A 17,671-nucleotide genomic window follows, 5' to 3' on the forward strand; every position below is an offset into this window, starting at 1 on the left:
GGGCTTTTCTCCTCAAATTGTGAAATGTGCACAAGTGTTTGCTGGTAATTAAGTTTCTACCTATACACACATTTCATTAATGTTTTCACAAGTGTTTTGTATAAAGCATTTTGTGCTAACAACAGGTCCAGACGCAGACTCCTGATAAATGTTTGCTGAGTATGGAAAATTCCCATTAAAAATCTTCTTGGAGACACACCTCTGTGGCTCCTTCCACCCAAAACCTGATATAACCAAGGCCAGGCAGCAGGGGGCGCAGCACTGCTCCAAGGCAGGAGGACGAATTCCAGGTGAGCCTGCCTGCGAACTCCCAGGCCCATGGGGATTCTTAAAGTGCTGTGTGGGAACGTGGGCACCAGGCCTGAGATCACTCTGCTCCCCAAAGAGAATGGCGAAGAAAGGCACAAAGCCTCCCCCAGCTGTCAGCCCAAAACGGCCGCTCTCACCTCAGGCCACCTGGGGAAGGGGCTACAAAGCAGACAATTTTTATTCACAATCAGGTGGCAAACCAGGAAGGCCTCCAGCTCAGTCCAGAAGCAAAGCTACTGAGAGGGAAAGTGGTGGCGGGCGGGCGGGCTCAGCACTCGTCCTCACCCAGCAGAGAATATGGGTTGCGGGCAGCCAGGCAGGACCCAGGACCCGAGGTTGGGGTGTCCTCATCTCCTTCTCCCTCTTCATCTGCATCCCGGTCCTCCTCGCCTTCCTCCTCGCAGGAGCTGCTCAGCTCTTCCTCTTCTTCCTCCTCCTCATCCCCTGCTGGCCCCACCCTGCCCTGCAACACCACCAGCTCTGCAGTCTCTGCATGGGACTCCCAGGTGCCTGAGGAGCACAAACAAGTGTGTAAGCCAGAGAGACCGGCAGAGGTGAAGACAGGCAACTCTCACGTGCTGTGCTGGGGCGCACCCCTTCACTCCACCACCTCTGTGCAGAGCTGGCCGGAAGCTCGTGCACGCGCTCAATCCCACCGGCAGGCTGCTGCGGCCAGTCACCCACATTTGCATATCAGTAGCGATCATCAGAGCTGGCCCATTCGGACCTCTGTCGGGGCTCACCTGTCAGTCAGTTGGGACTAGAGAGAACACCTGGGCTCTCACCTCTCTGTTCACTGTAACCAGGAGGGTGGAAACACAGGCTGAGGCGGCCATCCACTGCCAGTCGCAAGAGGCTGTTGGCCGCTCTGTATACATCATTACGAGCCGCCTTGGCTGTTTTATAACCTCGTTTCTCTGCCCAAGCTGAAGGGAGAAAATAATGTCAGTGAGGGCTGCCCGAGACTGGTCCTGTGGCAGAGTTAAGACTTCTAGGGTAAGCAGGCAGCCCCTTCCACTGAGGTCAGAATCTGAGTGGAGAGGGCAGGGCAGACAGGGACAAAAGGCAGAGACCATGAAGCCCACCTTCGCAGATGTCCCAGGCGCACCAGGGGTGCTCAGCTGAAGGGTCCTCTGCCTCTGGGTGGCGCAAGTGCAGCAGAGCCTGCACGGGGATGCGGGAGGCCAGGTAGCCCACGGCGGTGTAGGGCTCCTGGGTCTGGGCGATGGGGTGGATCCCAGCCAGAACCTGTGGACACAGCATTCAGTATCTTCCTCGTTCCTCCCTCTCCTCCCTACCCCCCCAGCCCCTCCACCACGACACACCTGCAGCTGCCTGGGCAGCAGAGAGGGGAAGATGAGGCCTGGACAGTCACAGAGCTTCACGGAGGGGGTGAGGAAGTAAGTCTGGAAGTACCGGGTATGGCCTGGTGTCCTGGAGACACTCACCACCTTCCGCCCCACCAGCCCGTTGATCAGCGAGGACTTCCCCACATTGGGGAAACCTAGGAAGGCAAGGCAAAGGATTGTGGGACAGTCCTTACTCTGGGCCAGAGGAGCTGAGTAGTGGCTGGGGTCGTCAGAACGACAGCTCCAGGGAAGGAAGCACCAGACACCAGGCTCTGGCCTCACAACTCAGTTGTGGACCCAGGCAAATCCCTGGCCTCTTGGGGCCTGTTCCTCATTTTACAGGACAGATGCCTCCCACCCACATCAGTCAGGAGTTAGATACCAGATACAACTGTACCTGGTAACAGCCATCATGACGTGTCCGAGGAGATGTCTGCATGCTCACACCCCCCTCTCATGGCCATATCACCTTCTTTCTGCGTGAGTGCTGGACCTGCAGTCCTCTTATCCCCCTTTCAGGCCTTCGATGCCTGAACCACACTCATATCTCCCTATACAAGCTACACAAGGCTATGCACACAGCAGACCTGCTACCTCACATTTCCATTCAATTTCAAGCACTCCTCTTGGCCTGACATGCATCCTTCATTCCAGTAACTGCACCCCAGACTCCAGCATGGCAACACTGTGGTGGTCTGAATGAGAATAACCCCCAAAGGCTCACATGTTAGAATGCTTGGTCCCTAGATGGTGCAACTGTTTTGGGAAGGACTAGGACAGTGCTGTGATCTTTCAATACAGTTCTTCAGCCAAGCAGTGGTAGCACACATCTTTAATGCCAGCACTCGGGAAGCAGAGGCAGGCAGAGCTCAGTGAGTTCGAGGCCAGCCTGGTCTACAAATTGAGTTCCAGGACAGCCAGGACTGTTATACAGAGAAATCCTGTCTTGAAAAACAAAACAAACTAACAAAAAATGCATCTTCATATTGTGGTGACCCCCAACCATAAAATTATTTCATTGCTACTTCATAACCAATGTTTTGCTGTTAAGAACTGTAATGTAAATATCTGATATGCATGGTATCTTAGCCATTGAACTAGGAGGTGTGGCCTTGTTGTAGGAGGTGTGTTACTGGGGGTGGGCTTTGAGGATTCAAAATCCCACACCAGGTCCAGTCTCTGTCTGTCTGTCTGTCTGTCTGTCCCTCCCTCTGCCTTTCACTATGCCTGCAGCTTGTGGTTCATGTGTTGTGAGCTCTCAGCTACTGCGCCAGGGCCAGCCCGCTGGCTGCCATCTCCCGCCATGACGACCACAGACTCACCCTCTGAAACTGTAAACCAACTCCCAATTAAATGTCTTCTTTTATAAGTTGCCTTAGTCATGGTGTCTCTTTATAGAAATAGAAAAGTAGCCAGGCGGTGGTGGCACACGCCTTTAATCCCAGCACTCGGGAGGCAGAGGCAGGTGGATCTCTGAGTTCGAGGCCAGCCTGGGCTACCAAGTGAGTTCCAGGAAAGGCGCAAAGCTACGCAGAGAAACAAACAAACAAAAAAAAAGTAACCTGGACACTATGCAATGGCCAGCACATCCTACTTCTCCTGCGCTCCACCTCAGGGTCCAGGGTCCTGCTCTCTGACCTTAACTCCTGGTCCTGGCTTTCCTGCATCTCAGTTACCTGACCAAAGCCCAGCCCTGTGGAATGCAGCTGCCCACACAGTCCTGAGAAAAGACGCACAGCCTGGGCCGGCTCCTTCCTCAGGTGGAGGGGCACAGGGAGCAGCTGTCCTGACAGCCCACCAGCTTACTTCTCGTCCTCTTTAGAGCAAAACTCCCAGTGTGATGACACATGCTGTAATCCCGCACTCCAAAGCCTGAGGCAGAAGGATTGCTGAGTTTAATTAAGGCCAGTCTAAACTGCACAGTGAAAAACAACAAAACCCCCACGTAAAACAACAACAGAACCACAACCTTACTGCAAAAGGCCCTTAAAGACTCATCTGTTTGTGTCACCATTTGCTAAGTTTACCTGGGACTGCACACTTTTCTGTCTTTCTTTTTTTTTGGAGACAGGGTTTCTCTGTGTAACAGCCCTGGCTGTCCTGGAACTCACTCTGTAGACCAGACTGGCCTCAAACTCAGAGATCCACCTGCCTCTGCCTCCTGAGTGCTGGGATTAAAGGCGTGCGCCACCACCGCCCGGCTTGTGACTGCACACTTTAACAGACAAAAATACACATCAGTCTTGGAGACCCCGGCCCCCTTGGCCAGAGCCTGAGCACTGCGTTCTCCTCTGAGGTGCTTCTGCTCATCTCCGGACACAGAGCCTGGTTCTGGTCTGTGAGCTTTCACTCCTGATCCCTGGTGTCAGGGCCCCAGCATTCAGAACAGGACAGCACCACCCTGCGGCCCACGCCACCCGGCTGGGGCTCTGTAGAGGCTGACACCGCCGCCTGGCATGGACCTGCCTCCCTCTCTGGCTGCCATCAGCTCCCGTCAGCCCTGCTTCCCAGGCACGGACTTTAAGGGCACTGCATCCACCACACTTCCAGACTCCCCGCTTTTCCACTCTCCTCTTCCTCTGCCTAAACACTGCTCTGCCTCCGCCTTTCTCCCATCCCGTGGCATTACATCCTCTGAACACTCCTCAGACCTCAAGTTGAAATCTCTCCCATACCCCAGTCTCCAGACCCCTAACCCACAGCCTGCTCCACCCCTCCACTTGAGACAGTCCACGACAACCCTGAGTCTCTTCCCACTCTCCGGCCCCCCAAACCTGCTCCTCTCCCGGTTTTCCCAGCTGCTCAGGCTTTTTAAAACAAACAAGCAAGAGACACCTTCACCCCTGGCTTCCTGTGTGCAAGGGAAGCCGTCGGCACTCTCCTTTCCTCCACTTTCCAACATCATGTCTCCGTCTCACCCCACACGCAAACCTCTACCACCTTCCTCTGAGCAGCTCCTTGGGGAGGGTCTTCTTCTTCTTTGAGAGTCACAACCTACAGCTCAAGCTGTCCTGGAACTCACCACCCAGTCCAGGCTGACCTCAGACTCCATGACCCTCATGCCTTGGCCTCCCCAAACCTGGGACTACAGGTCGAGCACCCACCACACTCGGCCCTCTCGGCAGTTCTGGGCTGTGCCCCAGGTTTCTCTCCTTCCTTTCCTGTCCACCTCTCACTGTCCACTCCACTTGGCAGAAGGAATAAATTTCTAAATGAAATCAGATCTTGCCAGCCCCCATTGGCTTCTCGTGAAACTAAGATCCAAACTGCCAGAGCTGGAGGGACGTCTCAGGGGTGAGAGAAGTCGATACTCTTGTAGGACCTGGGTTCTGTTCCCAGCAGCCTCCTAGTGGCTTACAACAGTCTACAACCCCAACACCGGGGGATCCAGTGCCCTCTTCTGGCCTCTGCAGGCACCAGACACACAAGCGTTGCACATGCACACATGCAGGCAAAACACCAACACACATAAAAAATGAAATGAATCTAAAACAAAACAAAACTCCACAAATATCTAAGACACCAAATTGCCAAGGTCTCTTCTCAGCTCTTGTACACAAAATGAGAAGGAACCTTACTGAGACCCTCATCACACGTTCCTTCTCTACTGCAGGGGTTCTCAACCTTCCAATGTTATGACCCTTTAGTACAGTTCCTCATGCTGTGGCGACTCCCAACCATAAAGTTATTTTCATTGTTACTTTACGGCTGTAATTTTGCTACTGTTATAAGTCATAATGTGATTTAATATAAATGTAATCTGATAGGCAGGACATGACATTTGACTCCTGTGAAAGGATCGTTCCTCAAAGGGGTGGAGACCCACAGGCTGAAAACTGCTGCTCTGATGGAGCTGAACAGAGCTCCCTCTCCTTTTTGAGACAGGGTCTCACTGTGCAGTCCTTGCTGCCTGGGAACTCACTCTGTAGCCCAGGCTGGCCTTGAAGTCACAGAGATCTGCCTGCCTCGGCCTCCACGGGCTCGGATTAAAGGTGATCACTGCCAAGCCTGGCTCGTGACACAGTCCTTAACTGGAGGGATACTCTGTGACCACAATGAAAAGGGAAAGGTCCTGACTGCCTTCCTGCTATGACTTAAGGATCCCTGTCTGAGGAACCAGCATCACAACTGAGCCATGACCATCCATCCACCAGTCACTCAGAACAGCTTGTGGGTTCATCAGGCACCGAGCGGCTCAGCACTACACCCGCCACTCCTCACCCCTTCTCTCACTGTGCATTCGCAACTAGGACTCCGAGGAAGGACTTGAGCAGGCAGAACTTAGCTGGACTGCAGCACGCGCCCTTCAGCTCCCCAGGACCCACGGCAGACTTGTTCCTTGAAGACCTGCAGCCCACACAGGCCCAGCTCCCTCCTCCACACTGACGGTGCCTCAGGAGGCCATGAGGGCGGCCACTGAGTCCTCACCCACACAGCCGATGGTCACCACACCGTCCTTGTAGCGCTCCCTCGAGGGGCCCGTGGGCTCCATCGCCGAGTCCGTCTGCTGCTCCACCAGGACTGCGGGCCCATCGTCCTCTTCTTCTTCCTCCCCAGAGCCATTGCCCCAGGAAGCCCCGGCCACATCCCTAGCAATCTTCTCACGCCAGCTGCTCAAGTCCACTGCTCGAAGAAAAAGAAGAAAATAAATGGTTTCCCTCACCCCAGGCCTCTATGGATAATGCACAGCTGATGTCACCAGCATTCCTAAAAATCACAGCAAAGCCAGTGCGTCCTGGAAATCCCCAGTCTCCACTGGACCCCACTCTGGAGTTAGACATCTCTTCTTTAAAGCCTCTAAGAAAACTGGGGGGAACTCAAGCCATGGGGGCTCCCGTCCACCTCCTGCCTCTGTCCTGCCCACCACAGAGGCTGCTCCTTATTCCACAACTTTCCTAGACATGTGTAATAGAGGGATATGGAGAAGGGAACCCTGGAGCGGCCCCCAAAGCCTTCCACAGGCCCCTCCCAGGGCTCCATACCTTTCCCCACAGTGATGGCTTCGCAGGCTCTCAGCAGCTGCTCTGGCCCCAGCGCCCGAGTCCATCCTCTCCCCCGCCTCCGGTTCTTCTTCAAGACTGAGATAAAAGGGTGAAGATGCATCGCATCTCTCCTACCACCCTGAAGCCTCAATCAGGGGCCTTTGCCAACACGGTCCTCTGTCCGCTTACCCGCGCCACTCACCCCTCCCCACAGCCCACTCACCAGGCTCCTGCGGAGCTCTAGTGTCCCGAGGGAAGGAGGTGAACAGGACAATGTGCAGCTGGGGGTAGTGCTGGTGAAAGTAATGCTTCCAGGCAACCACGAGGGACGGCGGGGCCAGGTCCACCTTGTTCAAGACCAGGATCAGGGCCAGCCCAAGTTCTCCAGTTACATACTCATAAAGTGCTGGTGGAAAGTTCACAACCTGTGACAGAGTTGGTGAGAAGTGACCCCCGAGTCTGCTGGCTCCAGCTCCCCATCACCCGCACAGCAAAAGACGCAAGGCCCTGGCTCAAGTAGCTACAGTAAGGGCGAAAATATAAACCAGCCACACTGGACAAGAAAGGCCACGCAGGTGTGACAGCCCGGACAAGTCTCAGGGTGCTTCCTGCAGGTCATGATGAGAGAGAGACAGAGAGAGAGCATGCTGGCCAGCATGGGAATGGCAGGCTATGCTAAGAGATGAATAAAACACTGAGTTCCTCAGAATGGGGTACAGCTTAGTAGTAAAGCTCAGGCCCAGCACATGCCAGGCCCCTCAGCAGAACAAAATGAAAGGAAAAGAAAAGAAAGTACTTCTGACTTTTATATTAAGGTATAAAAAGGGAAAAAGAAAGAAAGCCGCAGTAACCGGGCGGCGGCGGCGGCGGCGCACGCCTTTAATCCCAGCACTTGGGAGGCAGAGGCAGGAGGCTCTCTGTGAGTTCGAGGCCAGCCTGGGCTACCAAGTGAGTTCCAGGAAAGGCGCAAAGATACACAGAGAAATCCTGTCTCGAAAAAAAAAAAAAAAAAAAAAAAAGAAAGAAAGCCGCAGTAACCCCAGCGCCTGGAAAGGAGGACAGGAGGATCCCTGGGGCTATGTGGTGAGCCCGGGCCCGGTAAGAGATCCCACAACACAAGGTGGCACGGCGCCGTCTCTGAGGAAGACAGCCAAGGCTGCCCTCTGGCTTCACGATTCCAAGCACACGTCCTAGAAAGGGAATGGCCAGCCCCTGGACACACACTCACCAGAGAACTGAGAAAGACCCTCTATTTCCCCACTCCGCCTCTGACCACCCCACTAGTGTCTCCCTTACAGACGTTCCAAGCACTCACCGGATGTCGGATGTCAGTGATGAGCAAGACGATGTCAGACATCTCCAACACCCGCCACAGCTGCCTCCATGTCTGAAAAGATCAGAGGGGAATGGATATGGCCAGGGTCCTTCTCCTGCCAGCACAGGACACTACCTAGGAGCACAGCACGTCAACTCCCGACCCCACTCCACTGTCACCTCCAGATTGTGCTCAAAGTAGCTGAGTTTCTCCGAAGCGAACGCGCCATGTATCTTCCCAAGGTATTCCTGGAAGCTCCGCTCCTCTTGGCTCATTAGCTGTTCCTTGGACATCTCATAGTTCCAAGGAGGACGGCGGGGAAAGTCCAAGACTGCAAAATGAGGAAAAAGTCCGAACAAGCATCAGGACTCTGTTTTCTTTCTTTCTTCTTTGAGACAGGGTTTCTCTGTAGCTTTGCACCTTTCCTGGAACTCACAGAGATCCGCCTGGCTCTGCTGGGATTAAAGGCGTGCCTCACCATGCCCGGCTATTCTTTCTTTCTTCTTACTTTATCTATTTATTTATTTATTTATTTATTTATTTATTTATTTATTTTTGAGACAGGCTTTCTCCTGTGTAACAGCCCTGGCTGTCCTGGAACTCGCTCTGTAGACCAGGCTGACCTAGAACTCACTGAGATCCTTCTGCCTCCCAGGTGCTGGGATCAAAGGCGTGTGCCACCACCAGGCGGCGTGGGTTTTTTTTATTTTGTTTTTCAAGACAGGGTTTTCCTGTGTATCCCTGGCTGTCCTGGAACTCACTCTGTAGTCCAGACTGGCCTTGAACTCAGAGATCCGCCTCTGCTGGGATTGAAGGCATGTGCCACCACCACCCGGCTAGGACTTTTTTCAAACTCCAACATGCATCTCGAGCCCTCCTTTCCTCGCAGCCGGCTGGTTCCCCAAGCTGACAGCAAACCCCAAGTAACCCTCACTCACCTGAGCCAGGCTGATAGACTTCCCGGATATCCAGCTCGAGCATTTCAGCACTGACAGGCTGCAACACTTGCTCTCTGGCTGCTCTCTTTCTCCTCTCCACCTCCTCCCGGCTGTCCCGTTCAAAATGCAGCCGGTATCTAAGGGAAGAGGGACCACACATCTCATCGTCTCCTCTCCAAAGCAGGCAACTTTGCAAAGCCTCCTCCCCTGGCTGTTCAGGTCTCTCCTCTCGGTTGGCTCTTCCCCCGACCCCCCAATTCCCCCGAAAACAAAGTCTTGACAGCCCCCGGGAAAGCAAGATTGTGGCCCATCCCTGAGAGAACCACCGTGGCTTCCGGCCTCACTAGCTCCACTTCCAAGCCTTCCTCGGGAGCTCTTCCAGGGCAGGGAAGCGGGGGCCAGCGCCCTTCTCCTCCGCTCACCGGTTGGGATCGTAACCTCTGGGCCCCAGCCCCTGGGATGGTTGCTGGTTGAGCCTGCGGATATGATGGGTCACGGATTCCCCATCCGAGGTGTCGGTCTGCTCCTCCCGCCGCTCCCGGCTCCCGCTGCGGCTGTTGGAACTGGAGCGAAGCCCATCTTGGAGCCCTGAGGGGAGGGACCGGTGACGCCGGTGCAGACCGGTTCTCGGGACACCCAAAGCCCCCCGAGCCGGTAGGACAAGCTCTTCTTCAGCCGCCCCAACTTCTCCGGAGGCTCCATCCTCCCAACTGCGCGCCCCAGGTCCCTCCCGGGTGGGCCCGCAGGGTCGTCACAGAGTCCCGGGGGCACCGGCGGGGCCTCCCCTCCCCCAGCCCCCGCACACCCCCGCGCCGCTGCGGGGAGCCCCCACCGCGGCAGCCCACGCGGGGCCGCGAGAGCCCGCTCCCCCCGCCCGCCCGCCCGCCCGCGGTGCGGCGGCACACCCCTCCTCCCGAGCTGCGCAGCGGCCCCGCCCCCTCCCTGACCTCGCTTCCGCTCCCGCTTGTCCTGCAGCTGCTTCTTCTTCTGCTTCACGCTGAAGGGCTTCTTCCTCGGCATGGCCCCGGCGCCCCGGACCGCCCGCCGCCGAGCTCCCCGCCGCCGCAACTGACTCCCCGGGCAGCCCCCGCCGGCGGCCCGGGGCCCTGGGGAGGCGGGGCCGCGGTGACGTCAGGGGCGGGGCGGCGGGGAGCGGGGCGGCCGGGATGCCGGCGGCACGTGAGAGCCCGCGGCCCCGGGGTGCGCGGCGCGGCGTGGCGCGGCGAGCGGCAGGCGAGCGTGGGAGGCCCCGGCCGACTCCGTCACGGGCGCTACCAAGTGGCCGTCGCGGGAGGGGGGGCGGGTGTCATCACCGCCCGGAGCTCCCGGGAGCTGCCACTCACCTGGCGGGGGGCGGGCGAGGGGGGGAGCACGCCTCGCTGCGCGGCGGGGACGGCCGGGGACGGCCCTAGCCGGGCAGCCGGAGCGGTGCGGCCGCGCGGGCCGCCGCCCGTGCCGGGCCGCGGCTCATGGACTCGGGGAGGATGCTGCCGGGCGGCGGGCTCACAGCCCACACGTGCAAGCGCGGGCGAGCAGGAAACGCCCGCGGGACAAGGACTTTTGGAGAGCGGTCAGAGAGCAGCACCGAGTTGTGACTGCGGGCGTTGCCATGGTAACTGGGGGACCGGATGTGGCGACCTTAGGGTGCGACGGGGTGCTCGCTGGCCGCCCGAGGTCCGTCGAGCGTCTGGCCGTAACGCGGCGGAGGTGCTTTTCCACGTGGGGAGAAGACTTGGGCAAGCGAGTAGGAGCTCCACGGGGGGAGCAAAGCCTCCGCGTGGGCCGCACCGCGAGCCAGACCCTCCGTGGGAGAGGGCGGCCGCGGAGCCACCACCTGCCGGAAGTGGCATGGCGAAAGCCTCGGGCTCCCGGCCCACCGCCCACCCGGAAGCGGAAACAAGCCCAGTGTGCCCCTTCCTCACTGCCCTCCAGATCTTGCTGCAGCCATTGCCGCCGCAGCCACGATGCCCAAACGCAAGAAGCAGAATCTGCAGCAGCAGCAGCAGCCGCCACAACATCCTGCACTGTCCGACCGGGACGAGCCTGGAGACGAGGAGGACGAGAGTCCCATTGGTGAGGGGGAGGGCGTGCACATGCCTGTCAGCCGGCCCGGGGCTAGGCGCGGAGAGAGGTGCGGGGGAGGGGGCTCCAGCGGAAGGAGGAAGGGCGCACGCGTGGAGGGGGGCGGCGCGGGGAGGGGTGGGCTGCTGGCGGATCCTTGAACGAGGAGTTCGTTTGCGGGAACCCTCGGTCTCAGTCTGGCTCCGAACCCTTTCTGGAGAAGGCAGGGGAGGTGGCGGCTGAAGATCTGGCTTGCGCAGCCGCAGAATGGCGGGGGAGAGGGGTGGCGGCGAGATTACAGATTGTGATGACCGGGAAGACAATTTGTGACCACACTTCCACTGGTTAGGTGAAAGTGCAGCCTTCTGTGAACTACTCCCCCGAGGGAAGGAGAGGAGAAAAAAACTAAGATGGGCCAACAGTTAAGGTGAGGGATTGGGGTCTGTGGGATCGATCACTGGGCATGTTGTGGATGCAGCACTGTGAGGAAAGAGCTGTTGGAGACCTCTGTTACTCTCTGATGGAATCTCCACTGTTTTGCTCAGTCTCGAACAACTAACTCTGCAAGAGGGTCGGGCAGATGGACGGGGTGAGAGATTGCGGCACTGCTGAGTGGATATAGCTACCTTTACTGGTTAAAAAATGAGTGTTAAAGACCGCACAGTGAACGAGATGACTAGTCCTTTGCACCGTTCTGATGATGTTTTCACGTCTGCTCTTAGGACCACCCAGCCTTCTGGGCCCTCCTCCCATGGCTAATGGAAAGCCTGGTGATCCCAAGTCAGGTGAGGAGAAACGGGCCCTGGTGTGTGTGTGTTTTAAGTCCTGGAGAATGGATGGAGAAGAAAAAAAAAATCAAAGACTTTAAAAACAAAAATCCAGGGATTGTGTACCTAAATGAGTGATCATGTATTAACCATTTGGAAACATGGGGTTGTCAAATTCGTTTTCAAATTAACTCCCAGGTCTGAGGCTTTCATGGTCTATCTCTATTCCGTTTGTGTAGAAATAAACATTTTCTGTTATAGAGAAACATAGAGGCTCTAAATGGGACACTACCAAGATGGTCCAAAGTGGGAGGACACATAAAGATTCAGTATAAAGCTATGGTAGCTATGGCATTGTGGTTTTCACAGAATAACCTACATAAGTTTGTAATACTTGAGAGACTGAGGCAGGAGGACCAGGAGCTCCTGGCCAGCCTCTTCTACATAGCAAATTAAGACCAGTTAGCTTGGGCTACATGAGACCCTGTCTGAATGGAATCAGGGGCCTGTAAATATACGAACACTTATGTCTGAAGATGAAATCAAGGAAATGGTCCTGTCAGTAATAATGTCTCCACTGGACATTTGTGTAAAAGTATGAACCAAATAAAGACATCGTCTAAGTAAACTGTAAAACAGGAATAAAATAAAAGGAACGGAATGTTTCATGGCCTTAAAGTAGCTAAGAGTTTGTAAACAACACACGGACCAGGCAGAGGGGCTGGAGTTCAGGGTCAGCTTGGCCCAACAGGAGACATACTGGGGAGGTGGTCCAGTTGATAAAGTGTAAGCATGAGGACCTGATTTCAGACCTCAGCAGCCATCTTGAAAGCTGGGTGATGAGGAGGCAGAGGTAGGAGGACTCTAGGGCTTGCTGGCCAGTGAGTGTGGCTGAATCAGTGAGACCTGTCAATCTCTGGCCCCTATGCATACACACACTTGTGCCAGTCATAAAGGAAAGGTTTGGAACTACGTCAAATAACACAAACTTCTGTTAATCAAATAACACTGTTAGCTAGCCATGAGACCACATAACTATCATAGTAAGCAGTATAGAGATTTGTTGGGAAACTAAAAGTAAGCTGCATACAGTAGCATATGTCTGCAATTTGGAGGATGAATCAGAATTGTAGCAGTTATGGGGCTAGCCTGGGCTAAAGAGAAACCCTGTTTAGGAAAGTAAAAGTGCAGAACTACCATACAAGCCAGCAGTCCCACTCAGGATGTACATGTACAAGAATTGAAAGCATGGTCTTTTTGAGACAGATGCTATGTAGTCCAGGCTGCCATCAAGCTAACAAAATGTATGCATTTGATGCAATATTGCTTCATCTTACAAAGGAAGAAAATGTTAGTGTTGCAGCATGGGTAAATCTTGAGAAAACTATACTAAGAAAGTAGACACATGGAAATAAATGCATGAGTTACACAAAATCAAATGCATAGAAACAACAGAATATGGGCTCCTGGGGCTGTTGGAAATATAAGGGCTTGTTCAGAGGATTCTGTTTTGGTCCTGGGATTCTGTTTCACAGCACATGAACTTATAGTATTGAACCATATACTTAAAAATAGCTGACCTAAGCCAGGTGTGATGGTACAAGCCTTTAAGCCTTTAATCTCAACAGTCGGGAGGTAGAGATAGGAGGATCTCTGAGGCAGGAGGTAGAACAGGCCGGCCTGTTCTATAGAGAGTTCCAGGACTACACAGGAAAGCCCAGTCTTGAAAAACATAGTTGAGGTGAGTCAGGCTGATAAGACGGCTCTGTAGGAAAAGTACTTGCCACCAAGCCTGACTTGAATCCTCGGCCCCAAGTAGTACAAGAACTGAATTTCACAAGTTGTCCTCTGTCACACATGCACCTTGGTATCTGTGTACACACAGTCCATGCACACACAAATAAGATAGAATCATTTTAAAAATCTTTCTTGGGGCTAGAGAGGGGTTGCTAAGTGGTTAAGAGTACTGTGGCTGCTATTGCAGAGGACCTGAGTTCCATTCTTAGCACCCACGTGGCAGCTCACTACTCTCATTCCAGTCCCCTTTTTTGGCCTGCAAAGGCACCAGACATGAATGTGGTACACCAGCATAAGCTCAGACTTGAACACACTATACTTACTGAGCAATATCTGTGCCTCGTGTGGTCAGAACAGAAATTTGTAGTACATGTAAATGTTCATAGCGTTTTCATTACAGCCGCACAGTGGACACGCACATGTCCACCATCAGTTGAGTGGACAGGTTAGCTGTGACGCATGGGATAGGATACTACGCTGCAAAGAAAATTAACCAGCTCCACTCCAGACAACTTGAATGAATCTCATGGTTAATGAGAGAAGCCAGAGTTAAAAGCCAAGCAAAGATTCACAACCTATCACGTTAGAAGTCAGGATAGTGGCTACCTTCTGTGAGAGGAAAGGGCATGTGGATGGCTCTTTTGAAGCGGACATTAGCTCAGTAGTAGAGTAGTTGCCTAGTGTACACACGGTTCTGGATTCAATTCCTGGCACAGGGGGTTAAAAAGGCTAAGAAAACTCGTCTCTTTGCCTGTGTGATGGAAGCCCAGATAAAGGTGTGATAGTTGGCTTGTGTTCTTAAGTGGGGTGTCAGAATGCTTTAATGTGGCCAGTAGGGGAGGGGCTTTTGTCAGGAGTTAGCTGCCCAGCAATCACCCTCCCTGTCTTTCTCTCTAGCTCTTCACAGAGGTCCTCCAGGATCAAGGGGACCGATGATTCCGCCACTGCTGAGTCTCCCACCTCCTCCCCGGGGTAGAGGCCCTATTCGAGGAGGCCTTGGTCCTAGATCTAGCCCATATGGTCGTGGTTGGTGGGTTGTCAATACTGAACCTCCGTTTCCTGGGCCAGGCCATGGGGGTCCCTCTAGGGAAAGCTTTTACAGAGAGCCAAGACATCCACGAAGGCTCAAAAGCTGGTCTCTTGTCAAGAACACCTACCCACCTAAGAACAGCCCCCCGGTGATAGAAGGTAAGGCCCACTGTGCTCTGCCTGTGCCTTCCCTGCATGCCTCTGGTCTCTTCTCCTTTGGGCTGTCTCTGGGCAGCATTGAGAACTAATGCATGGCCTTTCCTGGGTTAAGGATTCCTCTACCACTGAGCTGCCAGCCTTGTAGCTGACAGATACAAGTAGCCCTGAACATTTTTCTTCCCTCAGAAAGAATGCCTTTCCAAAATGTTTGGTGGTCCGGAGTCTTACTCAGTGGCTGAGCAAGTTGGGTAGCATGCTTGAGGCTCTGCGTTCTGTCCCAGCCCCCAAAGTAGAAAAGGCCAAAATGCTTGTAAACTGTCTGTGGTAGGAACCTCGGCTTCCTCTCTGTGTTCTATCTCATTTCTTTCTTAGGGTTTCTGGGGGGTAGGGAAGGCATTTTTTATTTATTTATTTATTTATTTATTTATTTATTTATTTATTTATTTATTTATTTATGGCGGGGGGGGGGGGGATGGACAGGTTGACTTCAAACTCGTGACAGTCTTCTGTCTCAGCCTCCTGAATGTCCTGAATGCTGGGGTCACAGGTGTGAGCCGCCTCGTCCAGCTCTCAGAGTTGTTAAACCATCGTTTTCATTGTCCACAGACAAGTCTGACCGCCCCGTCTGCCGACACTTCTCCAAGAAGGGCCACTGTCGGTATGAAGACCACTGTGCCTTCTACCACCCGGGCGTCAACGGGCCGCCTCTGTGAGACTGTGCCTTCCCACCTGCGCTGGAAGGAGCCCTGACAGTGGCCCCCTCGCAGCTACTTGAAGGCCCTGCGTTCACCTTCAGTCAGTGACATGTCCGCCCCATTCATCGTCTCCCCCATGGGGTCCAGAGTTGTGATTGTCACTGGTGTGCGGTGCGCATTGTCTTGTGATCCAGGCTTCAGAGACTTTTGGGACCCCATCTTGCTCCCTCCCACTGCCTCCTGGATCCTCCCCTCTGCCCAATGACTGCTGAACAGGAAACCATTGGTGCTGTGTCTTGTGCATCGCCCACCTGTCTCCCAGTATTGCCCTCAGTTCCCACGAACCCTGGAGCAGCCTTCTGTCCTCCAGCTGCTGTTTCAAGTCCTTTGCCGTGAAGCCCCAGTGTTTGCAGCTGCCCGGACACGCACCAGGTTGTCTGTCCTTGGGGTCAGGTTTGAGTGACTGGTACAGACTTGCTTCCTGAACAGCCTCCCCCTGCTTCTGGATGTCCTAGTTTCTTGTCATTAGCATGAGCCCCGCCGCTAAGGCCTGTGGTCACTGTGCTTTGTGGAACTGTGCATCCCCTCGTAGCCTTCCTGAGTGTCCGTGGCATTTTTGTGGCTTCCCAACACTAGATAAGTTATTCTGCCAAATGGAGCAAGGCTCTCGGTGCCCTCTAGACCTCACCTACCTCCCAACACGGGAGATGTGAGACGTCCTCAGACTGCCTTCTTGTCGTGCCCTCTCTTCTGGTGTCTGGCACAGGCCAGTGATGTCTTGTAAAGCCTGGGGTGGGCCTCCCCACGCAGCCTCTGCCCGGCTCATTTTAGTTAGGCCCTATCATTGTGAGGCCACCAGCCCTTCCATTTGAATTCTGTGAATCTCCACCTGGCCTTGGCTTGTCTTTGGGTGGAACCTGGACAGTACTGTCACCTCTGACCCTCACATCCTGGCACTGGTTGTTTTCTGTGAAAACAGCAGTGAACTTGGGTTTTGAGCTGGCCCTAAGGAAGTGGGTCAGGAGGTGTATGGACAAGAGGAGTTGGAGAACTAAGAATGATTTTTTTTTTATTTTTTTTTTATATTAGTAATAAACACAGTGGAAACCGGCATTTCCCTTGTTTCTGTGTCTCAGCCGTCTCTGAAGTACAGGGGAGGCTGGTAGGGAGTCCCATCGCCCACGTAGTTCATCAGAGGTTACGCTCTGTAAAGGGTTGGGGGAGCAGATGAGGGAGTGGCAAGGAGTTGAGGTGGAATGAGAAGGAGTCGTCTCTGCAATGGCTGAGGAGAGTGGGAGACCGTAGACACGAGTCGAAAAGCTAAAGCCAACGAGTTGCTCACGATTCATTTTGTGTTTTTTCCCTTGTAAATCAAATTGAGTAGTTCTCCATATGGACTCTGTAGAGATAGTGCCAAGCTTTGTGATGATTCCTTGTTCCACTGTTAAAAGCTTAGACATGCAGGGCAGTGGTGGCGCACGCCTTTAATCCCAGCACTCGGGAGGCAGAGCCAGGCGGATCTCTGAGTTCTAGGACAGGCACCAAAGCTACACAGAGAAACCCTGTCTCCAAAAATCAAAAAAAAAAAAAAAAAAGCTTAGACATGCCTGTCCACTTAGGTTGGGGAACAGACTTAAAAATGGAGATTTTTAAAATATTTTTAAATTCATTTTATTTTATTTTATGTGTATAAATATCTTGCCTGCATGTATGTATGTGACTGGTGCCCGTGGAGATCAGAAGAATGCATCAGATCCCCTGGGACTAGGGTTACAGATAGTTGTGAGCCACCATGTGGGTACTGGGAATCAAACCAGGGTCCTCTACAAGAGCAACAAGTGCTCTTAAACACTGAGCCACGTCTCCAGCCCCAGAAATGAATATTTAAGATACTAAAACGACACAGGTAAGCTGGGATGGTGGCATAGGCTTGAATAGTGGAGTTGGAGAAAAGTCAGTGTTTGGATCAATCAAAATGAAAGCATTTGGGGCTGGAGAGATGGCTCTGCAGTTAACAGCATTTGCTCTTGAAGAGAACCTGAGTTTGGTTCCCAGAACCCACTTCAGCTTGCCACTCCCAGTAACTCCAGTTCCGGGGATTTGCCGTCCTCTTGGCCAGAGCACACCAGGCATGTACTCAGTGTGCACATGCAGGCAAAACACATAAAAGTAATTTTTTTTTAAAGACTGTCAAAGATTGACCTTGGCAGTACAACATCTGGACCCCAGGGAAAGGGGCCAGAGGAGGGAGAAGATCAGTCCACTAGGAA

The 17,671-nt window shown here is 53.8% G+C and overlaps 2 protein-coding genes across 4 annotated transcripts; one reads left to right on the plus strand and one right to left on the minus strand.

Annotated features, from left to right (window-relative positions):
• Positions 1 to 469: 469 nt before the first annotated feature.
• On the minus strand, positions 470 to 10,028 carry Gnl1 (G protein nucleolar 1 (putative)). Its single transcript, XM_076558122.1, has 12 exons — positions 9,841 to 10,028; positions 9,316 to 9,481; positions 8,894 to 9,030; positions 8,135 to 8,286; positions 7,956 to 8,027; positions 6,864 to 7,065; positions 6,641 to 6,736; positions 6,087 to 6,281; positions 1,635 to 1,813; positions 1,395 to 1,557; positions 1,095 to 1,235; positions 470 to 819 (listed from the first exon to the last, which is right to left on the minus strand). The coding sequence occupies exons 1-12, from the start codon at positions 9,911 to 9,913 to the stop codon at positions 578 to 580; spliced, it is 1,818 nt and encodes a 605-aa protein (XP_076414237.1). The 5' UTR covers positions 9,914 to 10,028; the 3' UTR covers positions 470 to 577.
• A 227-nt stretch (positions 10,029 to 10,255) lies between these two features.
• Prr3 (proline rich 3) lies at positions 10,256 to 16,514 on the plus strand. 3 transcript variants are annotated; one of them, XM_006997283.3, is made up of 5 exons: positions 10,256 to 10,505; positions 10,826 to 10,966; positions 11,677 to 11,739; positions 14,416 to 14,706; positions 15,313 to 16,514. In XM_006997283.3, the coding sequence occupies exons 2-5, from the start codon at positions 10,858 to 10,860 to the stop codon at positions 15,417 to 15,419; spliced, it is 570 nt and encodes a 189-aa protein (XP_006997345.1). In that variant the 5' UTR covers positions 10,256 to 10,505; positions 10,826 to 10,857; the 3' UTR covers positions 15,420 to 16,514. The 3 variants fall into 3 exon arrangements, with proteins under 3 accessions (XP_006997345.1, XP_006997344.1, XP_076414238.1); XM_006997282.3 differs by lacking the exon at positions 10,256 to 10,505 and adding an exon at positions 11,304 to 11,381 and having other exon boundaries at positions 10,906 to 10,966; XM_076558123.1 differs by lacking the exons at positions 10,256 to 10,505; positions 10,826 to 10,966 and adding an exon at positions 11,044 to 11,381.
• The last annotated feature ends 1,157 nt before the right edge of the window (positions 16,515 to 17,671 follow it).

Source organism: Peromyscus maniculatus, chromosome 21, assembly GCF_049852395.1.
Source record: "Peromyscus maniculatus bairdii isolate BWxNUB_F1_BW_parent chromosome 21, HU_Pman_BW_mat_3.1, whole genome shotgun sequence".
Taxonomy (NCBI): Eukaryota; Metazoa; Chordata; class Mammalia; order Rodentia; family Cricetidae; genus Peromyscus; species Peromyscus maniculatus.